Source organism: Trypanosoma cruzi, genomic scaffold (genome assembly GCF_000209065.1).
Source record: "Trypanosoma cruzi strain CL Brener 1047053517085 genomic scaffold, whole genome shotgun sequence".
In the NCBI taxonomy this organism is placed as follows: domain Eukaryota; phylum Euglenozoa; class Kinetoplastea; order Trypanosomatida; family Trypanosomatidae; genus Trypanosoma; species Trypanosoma cruzi.
Window position 1 is genome coordinate 243620 of NW_001849553.1, and position 14090 is coordinate 257709.

General features: G+C 55.9%; 5 protein-coding genes and 1 pseudogene across 5 annotated transcripts, besides 5 other annotated features; all 6 read right to left on the reverse strand.

Moving 5' to 3' along the window:
* Positions 1-14090: a sequence feature (areas not merged during assembly with more than two copies in the genome that could not be assigned to a particular haplotype).
* On the reverse strand, positions 3228-3998 carry Tc00.1047053506995.20 (annotated as a pseudogene).
* Positions 4194-4228: a sequence feature (AT_rich).
* Positions 4449-5147, reverse strand: Tc00.1047053506995.40 (mucin TcMUCII, putative; the record flags this gene model as incomplete). Its single annotated transcript, XM_802712.1, has 1 exon — positions 4449-5147. One exon carries the CDS (start codon positions 5145-5147, stop codon positions 4449-4451), a length of 699 nt encoding a protein of 232 aa, XP_807805.1.
* Positions 7307-8905, reverse strand: Tc00.1047053506995.60 (surface protease GP63, putative; the record flags this gene model as incomplete). Its single annotated transcript, XM_802713.1, has 1 exon — positions 7307-8905. One exon carries the CDS (start codon positions 8903-8905, stop codon positions 7307-7309), a length of 1599 nt encoding a protein of 532 aa, XP_807806.1.
* Positions 9781-9811: a microsatellite.
* Tc00.1047053506995.70 (mucin-associated surface protein (MASP), putative) lies at positions 10339-11247 on the reverse strand (the record flags this gene model as incomplete). The annotated part of the gene is made up of 1 exon (XM_802714.1): positions 10339-11247. One exon carries the CDS (start codon positions 11245-11247, stop codon positions 10339-10341), a length of 909 nt encoding a protein of 302 aa, XP_807807.1.
* Positions 10940-11026: a sequence feature (CT-rich).
* Positions 11698-12267, reverse strand: Tc00.1047053506995.80 (mucin TcMUCII, putative; the record flags this gene model as incomplete). Its single annotated transcript, XM_802715.1, has 1 exon — positions 11698-12267. One exon carries the CDS (start codon positions 12265-12267, stop codon positions 11698-11700), a length of 570 nt encoding a protein of 189 aa, XP_807808.1.
* Positions 11858-11913: a microsatellite.
* On the reverse strand, positions 13517-14090 carry Tc00.1047053506995.95 (uncharacterized protein; the record flags this gene model as incomplete). The annotated part of the gene is made up of 1 exon (XM_802716.1): positions 13517-14090. A coding segment is annotated over one exon (574 nt), but the record flags the coding sequence as incomplete, so codon positions are not given.

Below are 14090 nucleotides of genomic sequence, written 5' to 3' on the forward strand. Positions count from 1 at the left end.
TCACTCAGTCCACGAGTAATTTGTCGATAACAGGTGCCACCACGTCCGACGTAGAACGCGGAGGTGCAAATCCAAAGTTGACGTGGGTGGTGCGGCAATAACGCTGACAGACGGCGGTGAATCATTCCTTCGGCTAACTTTAGTAAAACAGAGAGCAGCGTGATAGGTCTGTAACTCTCTGGGCGGCATGGATCCTTCCCAGGCTTGGGATAGAAATAGCGTCTCCCATTTTCCAGGAGCCAGGCAGGCTGCCGTTTGCGAAGGAGTTGTGGATCATCGTTCTAAGTGTGCCACGCGCAACGGGCACGAGACGGTGCAGGAATTCATTCAACATGTCGTCGGGGCCAGGGGCTGAGCCAAGCAAAGAGTCACGGATGGTTACGTCAAGTACATACGGCGGGAAAGGCCGATCCATTTCCCAGCCACCAGGAACCAAAGGAGTGCAGCAAGCAGCAGCAGCAGTATAAGGCGGTATGGCACGTGAAACCGCACAAAATGACGGACAAGCAGATTTGCCTGTTGCCGAGGCAGGGCGCATACGCGGCCAAGCTAAGTGCGGAGCACAACCGATTCCAGAGGATGAGGGTGCGGCGCCGCCATGCCGTGAAGATATCGCCACCTCGGGCTGGGTGAGGCTCCAAGTCTTTTCGCGCGGGCTTCCAGAAGCACAGCGGAGCAACGGCCTAAGGCTTGATTTCGTTCCTCCCTTTTTTCGGGTACATTCGGCTCAAAGTAGGCTGTCTCCGGGTGAGGCAATGTGTGTGCTTCGTGTGCTGCCTCGGCGGCGGACTCGGCCTGTTCCATTTCGTGTGTCCATATCTTTTTGGAGCTGTCACAGCTGCCGCGCGGGATGTGGCGCTCAGCTGCTCGTAAGATGCCTCCGCGAGGATCCAACCATGTGGACGCGGTGGCAAGGAGGGTTTCACACAACGATGTAAAACCAGGGCAATCCGCTTTACGCAGGGCAAGGGTGGCTTTCTTCCGTCAAAGCAGCGTGTTTGCTAGTCGTGGAGTGCCATCGTCCATCTCTACCAAGTAAGATATTCAGCAGTGGTCCGAGTCCATGTAAGGGGCGAATGTCCAGTGGGAGATGCGTAGGGCGCAATACGCAGTCACGTCAGGGGACGAGGCATTACGATGTGTGATCCGTGTTGCCTGTGTCGGGTAATTTGCCAGCCCAAAATCCATATCGATTAGAACAGCGGCGAAATTATCGCCTCCAGTCCTTGATGGTATATATGACTGTCCCAAAGTTCACGATGTAAATTCAGGTCACCCGCGATAATCTCTTCGGGCACAAGCGGCAAACGATATTGATAAATGCGGATTATTGACCAATTGTTGTGGGAGGGTTGTAGAGATTCGCCACGCAAATGCTGCGACAGCCCGGCGGAAATACACGGACAGCAATGGTCTCCAGGAGGTCAGTGCCAGGGAGCGACGGGCGCTCGCACGGTAGAGAGTGGCGCACCAGAACGGCAACGCCACCACCGCGCCCAGTGCGGGCTGAAGGCAGTCATTATGGCCACATAATTTCGTCGCCACGCCACCACGGTTACTTGTTTCCTGCAGAAGAACGGTGTCAGGTGGGCGCTGCCCCAATCGCGCCGCAAATGCAATCTTTTTACGGACGAGAGGCCTGCAATGTTAAGCTGCCAAATATTGTTGAAGCCATCCTCCTCGGTGGCAGGGCTCTTGTGAACGTCACCGCAACGGGTGACATCAACGGAGTGACCGCTGCGAAACGGTCGTGCAGTTCTGTCCGACAGTCTGCAGGCAGACCGCCTCACCTCCCCGCACCGGGCATGGCGTGGAACCTTATCGGGGGGTGAAGTCACCTTGGTCTCCGTCGTGCTCGCAGCAACGCCCTGCTGCGGAGTTCCTATACGCAACCAGAGCCCAACACCGCGACAAGGTGCAACGTCATCGCCGGGGACCGTGGATAATTACGAAGAAGGGCGGTGTCGGCATTCCCAAGTCAGCCGGGATTGGCATACTGCTCTCATCCCCGCATTCCTCGAAGATAATAGAGAAGGTCAGTACCAACGGCGGCACACGCCCATGCAGCCGCACGACGGAGTCCCGTGCACTGCTCCCGGCCATGGAAAGGCTGAGTGTCCATCGTATCCAGCACAGACAAAAGCCCTGCTTGTGGTTACAGACAGTCATTCCCTTCTAGCCGCCGTCACCAAGGGCCCGCACAGTCATACCGACTGGACGGAGGATCGGCTCTGGCAGCGTCTCTTGACACTGACGCGTGCCGGCTGGTCCGTGCAGCTGCAGTTTGCTACGAACATCGCGGAGTACACGTTAACGAGCTTGCAGATCAGCATGCGACGCAGACCACGGCAACCGGGCAACACACGGAGCATGGAATAGCACCCATACGGCACACGGACCTGCTGACATGCATTAACACCCAGCTCACCAACAAGTGGCGTAGTACCATGCATCAGGACACCCACCACTACCTGCTTGGCGGCGCCAGGCCATCAGATCCAGGCGGCAAGCACCTAATCACTCAGGAAGCCCTCGACTGACAGGAACGGATAAACACTGCACGGGAAGGGTGCGGGGAATCTGAGCTCTGGGGTCGCCTGTACTGGACTGTGAGAGACTGCACGAACCGACGCCGATTACGCAACATCTCACCGGAACACTCCGCTTTCATGCGCTCCAACGACGATCCCACCGCACCGGGACGGAAGCTGTTCCCCCGACGACAAGGGAGGCCGACGCACCGCCTGTGGAAAGACGGCCCTCCACACAGCGTCGAAAGAAGAAATGCCCGCACTGTGACGCCACACTGGTGGGACACACGAACCACATCGGTCACTGTCGGTGCTTTCATCCGGAACACCCACCACCGCTTCCCGACCTCCACCGCGATTGCTGCGACACGGTCCTCCCCACACAAAAAAAGGCACCGCACAGCACAGAAATCGCTGCGCACAAAACACAGACGCTACTCGACACCGCAGCAGCAGTGCCAGGAGACAATCACTGCTGCCGCAGGATCAGCCAGCCTCCACAAGCGCAACAATTAGCCCGCAGAAAACACTGCACCATCTGCTTCCGGAATGTCCAGGCACCTTGGCTGTGCGTCAACGGCTGGGCATCAAGAAGGACCTTTGCACCGAAAGCTTGTCCCAATGGCAGTTGCCTCATAGCAGGAAACTCATGTCGCTGCTCGACCACCTCCTCGGCACCCTGGTGGCATCGTGTGGCTAGACATGTCGGTAAGAGCAGGATAAAATAATAATAATGAGCATTCCCGCCACTATAGAGACGCGGTGCATCCTGCGATCCCGCTGGCGGCTCTCCTCTTCCACCGCCGTTTTTGCGCAAGAGGTTACCACAGTCATTTTTGTGGTTTGGTCGGCCTCGTGTTGCGCTCCGGGTTCTCCTCCTTCATCGCCCTGCGGTGCTTCCTTCGCCGTCCCTGGCACCTGTGACTGTCCCGTGACGGTTTGTTCCGAAGCCTGACTGCCCTGGGAGGTACTCCCGCCACCAGCATGCACTCCACCTGCTGCCTGCTGAGATGCGTCGGAGCGTGGGGATGTTGTGCCTGCGACGTGCCCTCCGCCCAAAGACTCCGGTCCACTTGCACGCATCCGAGCAGCAGACACGCTGCCAGTGCCGGACGGATTGCAAGTGCCACTTCGCAGTGGGTCGCTGCTGGATTGTTCCTGCCTCGTCGGTGCAGTGAGTGATCCTCCCGAGGTGGGATTATGGTCCTCACCCGCAATACTTCCCCCACCCTCCTCGTCTTCCTGATTGCTATTGTCCTCAGAGTTCACATTCCCCTTTCGTCCAGAGCCACCGGCCACGGGTCCACCTTCCGCAGCCATCACACCCCGCGCGTGCCCAGCAGTCACCGCGCCATCACCCGCGGGCCGCAGACGCACCCCGTCGCAGCAGCCCTCACTCACACGCACGAGCAGCTGCGCATCACTGCAGGAGCTAACAGGACGCAGAGCACACGGCCAGTCATCATCACAAACAGTGGAGTCGCCTAACGCTGCGGAGCCAACCTGCGATAGCACGAGAAAAACAAAGGGAGACACAGCCGCTACACCACGCACAGCAACAAATGGCAGCACCCCAGCAGCAGCGCACACACCACGAGACAGATGGAGTCAGTACGACTGCAGAGCTCGCACACCGCATCGCAAACCACAAGTTTAAAAAGCAATAAAAAACAATAATTAAAAAAGAAATTAAAAAAGAAAAACAAACCCAGGGCTCCAGTGCGCATGCATATGAGTGTGTCCGGGATGCGTTCAACGTGGCGGATGCGGGGCACAACGCGGAGCACACAGCACGGCAGCAGAAGCAAGTGAAGCAAAACACGATCATTATTTCCTCTTATTTTATACAGTGAACAACAACACACACGCACAAATCCCGCGGTTGAGTGCTGGCACGCACAGCCCGCACACACCTCTTCAGCCCAGAGTGGTGTACGCCAGCGCGGATGCGGCGAGCACCAGCGGGGCACACACCCACGCAGAGCTGCTGAGGCTGCCGTCGATTTCGCGAAGACGTGACGGTGCGCGGGTGGTCGACACAGCTGGCGCCTCTGTAGTCGTGGTAATTGGTGGATGTGTTGTAGTGGTGGTCGTCGTGGTTGTCGTAGTGTTCTTCTCGGCAGAAGCGTCAGAAGGCTTAGTCACTGGTGCAGAGGGAATTGGACTGGTGGCATTTGGATTGGCTTCAGGCTTAGACTTCTTGTCATCCTCCGGTGACTTTGTTTTAGTGGCCGTTGTGGTCTTCTTTGCACGACTTTCGGGTTCTTCATGTGTTTGTTCTGCGGAAACATCGCTGAGAATTTGTAGTCCTGTATCACCGTCTGCAACTTCCCCGTTTACCGGATTGTGAGCGTCACCTGCTTGAGGATTCCGATCTGTCAAAACTCGTTTTTCACCGTCAACTTTATCCTGGTCTGGAACGGACATTAGAACTTGTGGTCCTGATTGACTGGTCGCCTGTAGTGCCTCTTGCACTCCCGTTCCAGAAGGCGATGAATGGGAACCGTCTAAATCAACGTTAGGCTTCTTCGGAATCTCCGACGCGTACATGGACGGGCAGCAGCAGCACAGGGCAAGCACCAACAGGGCGCACAGCAGACGGCACGTCATCATCATCGTGAGTGTGGTCGTTCAGTGGTGTGGAGCTGATCTGCACAGTCAGGGACATGGAGAGCAACAGGAGAGACGAGAGGTGCGGCAGACACACACAGAGGGCACACCACATGAGGAGAGGGCAGCAGCCAGGCATGCACCGTACGCCGCACACCACGCACGACACACACTCCATTCCGCGGCAGCAGGCAGACACACACAGCCCTGCACTCAGTAATACTTGTGTTGTACAATTGTTATGGTCAGTACATGCGGTCACACAGAAAAGGAGCGAGAAAAGAGGAGACCACTACGGCTAGACATCAGACTGTAGACTACCAGAGGGTCGAAAAAGTCAAGAGGGCCGCGCCGCGTCGGCAGTCGGTGCGTCACTTGTCTGCGGACCAGGCGTCGTGCGCGATTGGTGTCGCTCATCGTGACGCATACGTCCTCGTAGCCTCAGAGGGTGGAACATCCAACGCCAACCCAAACACCGCTGTCAACACGCCATTGCCACAATCGTGAAGAGCCGGCTGGCACCACGCACGGCAAGAAGGACACACCAAGACACGCCATGCACCAAAGGGGCGCATCAAGCCCGCAAACAGTGCGCACCGCCCCAACACCGCACGGTCCTCACGCACGCACCATCCTCCTCCTTCCTTATCTTCGGCTCATTGCCGCCACATCCGACACCCGCACCTCACAATACCAGAGGGAAACACAAAACAGCTGAAGCAGCAACAACAACAAAACTGCCACCTTGTTGCGCTGACGCCACTGCACGAAAATATGCGCCGGCGACGCGAGTCCATAGCGCAGGAGACGGAAATGAGCCCAGCGAAACACCCAAGAGCCACACGTTGGCAGTCTTGTCGGGGCTGCCTCAACGCAACCACAACAAATAGTGCCGCAACCACGGAGCCATGCACCCTGACCCACAGCGTGTTTTCACAATCAGAACAGCAGGGACAGAAGGAATTAAGACACACCACCCACAGTGCAGCAGAGCACCCGAAACACACACAGCCAATCAAAAACGGATGCAAAAAAGCCGGGAAAGCAAAAAAATAAAAAGGACGCATACAGATTGAAAGCCGAAGCACAGAAATTATTTGAGGTCCACATTCTCGCAATGACGCAGACGCAAAAAAAAAGCAAAGTCACAAAACCAGGCAAAAGTGTAAAAAATAAAGCCGCATGCACCTATTACGGAGGGAGAGGCATTCGTCCCTGTCCTTCAGAGAAACAGCTGCTGACACGCCCTCGCCTCCATTGGAGCACATTTCCTTTACTTTTTACTCATGATTAGAGTACGGTGATTTCCCCTCGTCCCAATCGCACCAAAAAACGCGTGTATACATGTGGTGCTGGGAACTGTCTTTTCTCTCCATGTTACTTCGTTCACACACAGTTTTCACGGAAGTTAAACCCTCTAAAAAAAAAAAAAAACATTTTCCCAGAATAACAAACAATGCAATAAAAGACCGGTCATTTTGCCCATCGCCCGCAAGCAAAGAAGGACATGGGGAATGCAGTGAGTGTATTATATTGTTATTGCTACGGTTTGCACATCTTGAGTGCGGGGTCAATGTGCCAAGTAAATACTGTCGCCCTGCCGCAGTTTCATTGCGCCCAGCCGCCGCGGCTGCTCAAAGAGGCACCACCACTACCGCCGCAGCAACCACAACAAGAAGCACAAAGGGAACGAGGCCAGCGGTAGCAGCAGCTACACAACAATCACTGTCGGCCTGCTGTACCAACGCATCGGGTATCGCCTGAAAATCGTCGCTGTTGACGGAAGGAATCGGAGTGGCAGGCGCGGAGGCACTGGGAACCATCGCTGGGCAATCCGCCCGCGGGTCGCCCTCCGCTCGTGCAACGTCTTCGCCGGGCGATGGCGCAAAAAAAGCGTCGCGGCCGGAGGCTCTGTTGGCTCCCTCGCTTCCACTGCCAGGTCTCCTCCCTCGCCGCTGAGTGTTGTCCTCACTTTCGGCCCGCACCCCCGGATCACCCCTCGGACCGGCATGAAGGCCACCACCAGCGACACCCGCAGCCGAAGCACCGGGAGGCTCCTTCTCAATGGAGGCACCAGACGCCACAGGAGACAACTGTGGACGAGTTTCTCCGGAGAAGGCGACCCTGAAGCAACCGCAGACTCTTCTGCTTCCTCCTCTTCCTCGTCACCCTGTCCATCCACCAACGCACTCGGAACGACAAGACTGCTGCCGTTCGCGGCAATGGTGCACACCTCGCCGTAAGTGGGCGGACTTGATCTTCCCACCTTTCTGAAAATATTTCAACGCCACTGGGATGTCAGTGTCCTCAGTGCAAGGCTGAAAAACACTGCTGCCGAGGTGCCTCACCCTCACTGTTCCCTCCTCACACGACACCTGCGCGCACACTCCCTTGACGCTTTTATGGCCATCACCGTCCCTCGTCTCCAGTAATTCCGCATCCAGGCACCACGAGCCACCGCCAGTCAGCGACCCACGGAGATAATCCACATTTTCGTCCGAGCACGTCCTGTACGTTGTCCCAGACGATATTTCGTGAAAGTACGAAGATACGACAGGGCAAACATCCTTATCCACCAGACTCCCCTTGTCCTCAACGATGGTTGCGGTGCACTTCCCGACGTGACGGCGGTCAGAGGTGCAGCGAAGTGTCTCTGTGTCGGTAGCATCGCAGAACATGTGAGGATACTTGGCGGCAAGATTATCGGTTGTATTGCACTTGTTGACCAGGAAGTCGCAGCCACTGCGGTGGCCCCAGCTCATCGGCTCCGCCATCCTCCAATTCACGCGGCAGTACCCCATATCCGCGAACACCGCCATCGTCAGAGCCGTGTAGTAGCCGGCACCAACTGTGGGCGCCATCAGCTCGTCCCGCGCGTGGCGTCCCTTCCAGTGAGGGACTTCTTTTTCCCGAAGGCCACCTTCGTCCTCCAGCTCCATGCCCTCGAGAGAGCCACAACCAAAGTGCGCTTCCGCCTTCTGAACGTGCTTCCCTGCCACCATCCTGCGGTGCGTCCCACGCATACTTCTCTCTCGTTTCTTCACCAGGCTCTTTTCTCTCATGCTCTCCTGGCTGAACCCAAGTGCATGCGCAATTTCGTGTGCGGCAACGCGAACGCTCCACGCCATTTCAGTCATGTACTTCGGATCAAAGTTCATGGCGCCAATGTAGGCGCGAAAATCACTCCATGTGCTACACGTGGCCGCCCACACAGCCCTGCTTTTAGTGCCTGATGGCATAGCAGCAGCGTAGATGATAAAATCTGCATCAGGCACACCGTCACTCTTGTGCCCGGTAGGAACCGTAAAGTGGCTGCACGGTCCATTCATGGCCCTCGGTACAGTTATCGTCCCACCAGTGGGCTTCACAAGTAGTCGCTCAGTGTGCAGTTTGACGGCACCGTGGGGAATCTTTCCAGTGTACAATTGTTTCTTTTCTTCCGTCAAGACATGCTCTGCTTTGCATAATACCTTTTGCCCCAAGGCTTTGCGGCACTCATCCTCTCCCTCTTCGCAGTAACTCTTCCTCTTGTTCGTGCCTCTCTCCAGATCCTCCGTGGACACTGCGATGCGGATCGGCCTCCAGTCACTGTCGTCATCCTGTGTGGCGACGATGTACGCCTGCATCGCGCCCTGTCCCTTCCGCGGCACCTCACGCACCACCGCAGTCGGCAGCGGGCCGTTCCTCCTCCTCTTCACGTCAAACCCACAGCGGTACTGTGTGGCGGGATCAGCAGCGGCAATACATCCACTGGCGCAGTACATCAGCAGCAAAACCACGAGTGGGAAAAGTGGTGTGGCGTGGCGTTGCTAGCGCATGACCTGAGGAAAATGCATTTCTTTGTTTTCGTGTGAGTAGCAGCAGCAGTAGCAGTGCAGCCTGGCTGCGGGAGGAGAGAGGCAAAGAAAAAAAAGGGAGAAAAAGACAACAGTTTATTGCCAGTGATGCGTCAGGATGCGGAACAAACAGCGGAGTAACAGGAGACCACAGAGGCAGCCACACACACCGCGTGCGCACCGACTCCATCAAATGGAAAAACCATCAATCCGTCGTCGAGAAAATGTCCATCACCGTCGCACAAAGTCCTCACTATCCGCAACGCTCCCTGCACGCGGAGTGTTCGGTCTGCACTCCTTGTGGTGTCGCAGTATTTGTGTGATCGACCACTCAACATCCGCCAACGGCACAGCACCCGTCCCACGTGCAGGAGCATCGCACAGCGCGCTCCCCCAGCAGATCATACCCTGTTGTATAACCGCACGACAACTCCAATTGTGATGCGCAGCCCTGAGGCGGAGATGCGAAGGCGCATGCGGACGGACCTCCTTTCACTGCTCTCCTTTCGGGGAACTCGACAACAAGCATGCCGGCGGTGCGATCATTATGACAGTTCCATCCGCACTGCCACTGGCCAAGGAAGTTACTGTGAACTCACTGCGTTGAGGTCACCGTGTCCGCAGCTGCTCTCCCGCCGCCCCACGACCACGCCGGCACCTCCAAAAGAGCGGATCGGAGCGTCGACAAAGGCAGCCACAGGCGCCAACGCACCAAATCCAATGGTGCCAGATGCAACATTCCAAAGCGCGCCGAGAGCTCCTCTAGCAGTGCAGGGGCAGCCCACAGCGTCTTCGACATGACATGTGTGTGTGTGTGTGCATGTGCTTGTGTGTTTGGCAGCGCCTATACTTGCAGAGCAGCTGTGCGCCACAAGAGAGTCTGAAGAAAGCAACGGCAGAGAGAGGCAGATAGCACACACGCAAATTACTCATATCATCGCACACACACACACACACACGCAGCCGCGGAATGGGTGCACTCAACCACAAAACAACGAAAAATAAAACAAAAAGCCGAAGCGTGGGACGACCAGCGCACACACTCTCATTACTCCCGTAAAGCAAAACACACACACAGAGGGAGAGAGAGAGAGGTCGCCCACTCAATGCAATAAAAACAAAACAGAAACAGTTACGGTGCTCCGCCCATGCAGCCAGGCAGGACGGCAGCGGTGCGTGTCGTGCAAAAGAGAGCACCAACGGGCCTGCATGGGTGTGCATGCATATATACAATGGGCACATTATTGTGTGTGCTTCGTGGGATGAGGTGAGGGCGAGAGTCCATGCAAGGGGACACACACAAAGAGAGAGAGAAGGACGAGTGTGTGTGCGGGCGGTGCATGGCTCTCTCACACTCACTCTCACGCGGCCACCGCCGCAGCCGCACACGCAACAAGAAGAAGAAGCAAAAGAGGGGAGGTGGTGTGGGAGACCGCGGTGCTGCCGTCACTTTCGCCAACCTTTGTCACCGTACCATTTGTTTGAGCGTCAGTGGTTGTCCTCGCTGTTTTTGGTGCTCTCTCACTGAGTGGTGGAACAACGTTGGAGTTGCCAATTTCAAGGCTCTCGTGTTGTTCTTCAGAGCTTTGAGCATCAACCTCATCTGCCTTATTCTGTGCATGATCACCGCTGCCACTTGTAGAGGTAGATGAGGTTGTTGTTGTTTCCGCTGGACTGCCGGCTGCTGCATTCTTCGTCGAATCCTTTGTGTCTGTGTCGTGATTGTGCTGCCCTTGTGTAGCATCCCCTGGAGGTGGTTCCGGTGCTTCTGAGTCCGTTTTGGATCTTGACGGTGTGTTTTCTTTCTTTGCTTTGTTTAATTTCTGTAAGTTTTCTTGATCTGGTAGTGGGCCTCCTTCACCTGCTGTTGATGATGGTGCAGGTCCACCCGATGGTATCGTTGGTGGCGGTGGTGGTGCCCCCTCATTATTTTGACTCTCGTGTGTCTGGGGGTGTAACTTATTTTTTTCTTTTTCGCCTTTTTTATCCTTTTCCGTTTCTTCCGCCGTTTCTTCTTCCTCATCACTGTCTTCATCTTCAGCTTCCTCTGTGGGAGGGGAAGGTGCAGGTATCACTTTTCCTTCAATATCTGGTGATCCAACTTTTAAGTTTTTGGTGCCTTGTCCAGCCGTTTCAAGCTCTTTGGCTGCCGGCGGAGGTACACCACCACTCACAGGAGCTCCTGCCTCCTCTTCACAGCTACCGCCGGCACCGCACCACAGCACGCAGAGGGCACACACCAGCAGCACACGGCCAGTCATCATCGCCATCACTCCTGTCACTTGCGTGCAGCCTTCAGCAAAAGTAACTCCCCGTCAACAGAGAGGGAAGAAAAAAAGATAGACACGGCCGCTACACCACGCACAGCAACAAATGGCAGCACCCCAGCAGCAGCGCACACATCACGAGACAGATGGAGTCAGTGCGATTGCAGAGCTCGCACACCGCACCGCAAACCACAAGTTTAAAAGCAATAAAAAACAATAATTAAAAAAGAAAAGAAAACAAACCCAGGGCTCCAGTGCGCATGCTTGTGAGTGTGTTCGCGATGCGTTCAACGTGACGGATGTGGGGCACAACGCGGAGCACACAGCACGGCAGCAGAAGCAAGTGAAGCAAAACAAGATCATTATTTTATCTTATTTTATACAGTGAACCACAACACACGCGCACAAATCCCCGCGGTTGAGTGCTGGCACGCACAGCCCGCACACACCTCTTCAGCCCACAGTGGTGTACGCCAGCGCGGATGCGGCGAGCACCAGCGGGGCACACACCCACGCAGAGCTGCTGAGGCTGCCGTCGATTTCGCGAAGACGTGACGGTGCGCGGGTGGTCGACACAGCTGGCGCCTCTGTAGTCGTAGTACTTGGTGCCTCTGTTGTAGTGGTGGTGGTCGTGGTTGGTGCATGTGTTGTGGTGGTCGTGGTGGTTGTCTGAGCAGGGGCTTCAGACTCCTTATTTTTTTCTTCTGCGGATGTTTCGGTGCGACTTTGTTGCTCTTTCGTACCCTCTGTCAGTGATGTATTTGGCTCGGTACTTACTTTTGGTCCCAGACCTGCCGTACTGGTAGATCCTGGTCCCTCTACGCCATCATCTCCCGACTCTGCAGCGACCCCATTACTGGACGATCCTGGCTCACCGGCGGCCGTCGGGGGTGTTGGCTGTGGTGGAGGAAGCGGTAGACTGGGGGCGGCAATAGGCCCATTCTCAGTCTCTGCCGCGCAAACGGACGGGCAGCAGCACAGGGCAAGCACCAACAGGGCGCACAGCAGACGGCACGTCATCATCGTGAGTGTGGTCGTTCAGTGGTGTGGAGCTGATCTGCACAGTCAGGGACATGGAGAGCAACAGGGGAGACGAGAGGTGCGGCAGACACACAGAGGGCACACCACATGAGGAGAGGGCAGCAGCCAGGCATGCACCGTACGCCGCACACCACGCACAACACACACTCCAATCCACGGCAGCAGGCACACACACACACAGCCCTGCCGCAACACCAACACACACAGATGGAGGAGGGAGAAGCAAACAGGAGCGGCACACAAGGCCCCACCGCATGCACATACGGCGAGAGCGGTCCGTCGTGTCGGCACCCCTCACGGAGGGTGCGCACACACACAAGAAGGTGCAGCGCACACAGCAACGCAAAAGCAAAGTAACAATAAAAAAAGATCCCCGCACACCACGCGGATTGTTGGTCCACGGGAAGTGCAGCCAATATTCACCACAAACAGTTCATTTGCAGTAGGCCTTCGTCCACATTCATCGCACTCAATTTAGTGCAGACCGGCCACCACCGCAGCAGCCGCACGCGCAAAAACAAGCGCAAGGAATGGCATAAAGAAAGCAATCATTTATTTGTTTTTCTGTTTGGATGTTGGCGGATGTGTGCATATGTTTTGTTCGTCTGGGTTTTTGCAGACGGCAAACCTTCATGCCTGGGTCGTGTGTTGGGGATTACTGCAGGGTGCACAATTTGTTTTTTTTCCTCTTGTGCATTTTTTTCTTGTGTTGGTGCAGCCAATAATTCAATTTGTGTTGTTCCTGCTTTTCGCTGGTAAAGTGCTGCAATAGATGTTTTTGTTTCCCTTCGTTGCTGTGGCACCTGACTCCTCACCGTTTATTGCGGTGGAGATGAAAATATGTGAGTGGACTCCCACACACCAGAACGCACCTTCGCTCCTATTTATTGCTGCACAGAAGGGCATGTGTGTTTGGTGGTGCCTCGTCCATATATTTTGTGGGCGTACATTCCCCTGCAGGCTGAGGGCGGGATGACGCTCCGTCGCGGTGCACTTCCCTCGCATGCCGCCCACCGTGATTCATCATGCACCACCCCCTCACACATTCCGTGGTGCCACACCGCTGATATTATTGCAGCCGCTGTGACTCCGCGTATTTCACGCATTTGATTTTGCCACAATACATCCGCTCGTGTGGCCGCCGCATCCAAACAGCGGTGCCCAACACCGTGAGCGGCAATCCACATCCTTGCATGCCCCAACGCAGTGGTGTTGGACTGTCAGCCAGGCGTCAGACAACAGGAGAGTCTTGTGCTGGCAGTACAGCACACGGAGCTGCAGTGAATGACTCGGGCGGGGACGCATCCATTTGTCGCAAGGCAGTGAAAAGGAGTCGGGCAAAATAATGCCGGCTGCATGCAAGACACCATATCCACAGCCAAGGCATGCGACGTGATGTGTGTTTCACTGGTGCTGTGGAATGCCTGCAGACGACGTCACTAGTGGAGGCATGCCACCCATGATCAGCGGACAGACAATAATCGGCATGGGAGACCACAAAAGGCAGCAACGACGCCAGCAGCAGGAGCAGCTCTCTCTCTCTCTCTGTTGCCTCCGAGAAGCAAATATTCCACCAGCCACAGCTCACTGTGCCATCGTGACACTCCATGCACGTCGTGGCTGCGTCAACACATCCTGCTCCCTGCAGCACATCAAAAGATGCCTCACTCCGTCCACTAAGTGCATCGGTGTGGGCCGTGGCTCGGCTGCTCGTGAGGACAACAACGATGTGAGGGTCACCGAGTCGCAGCATTTTTATTGTGACGCTGTTGCATGGCACGTGCACACACACACGCAGCGCCTGC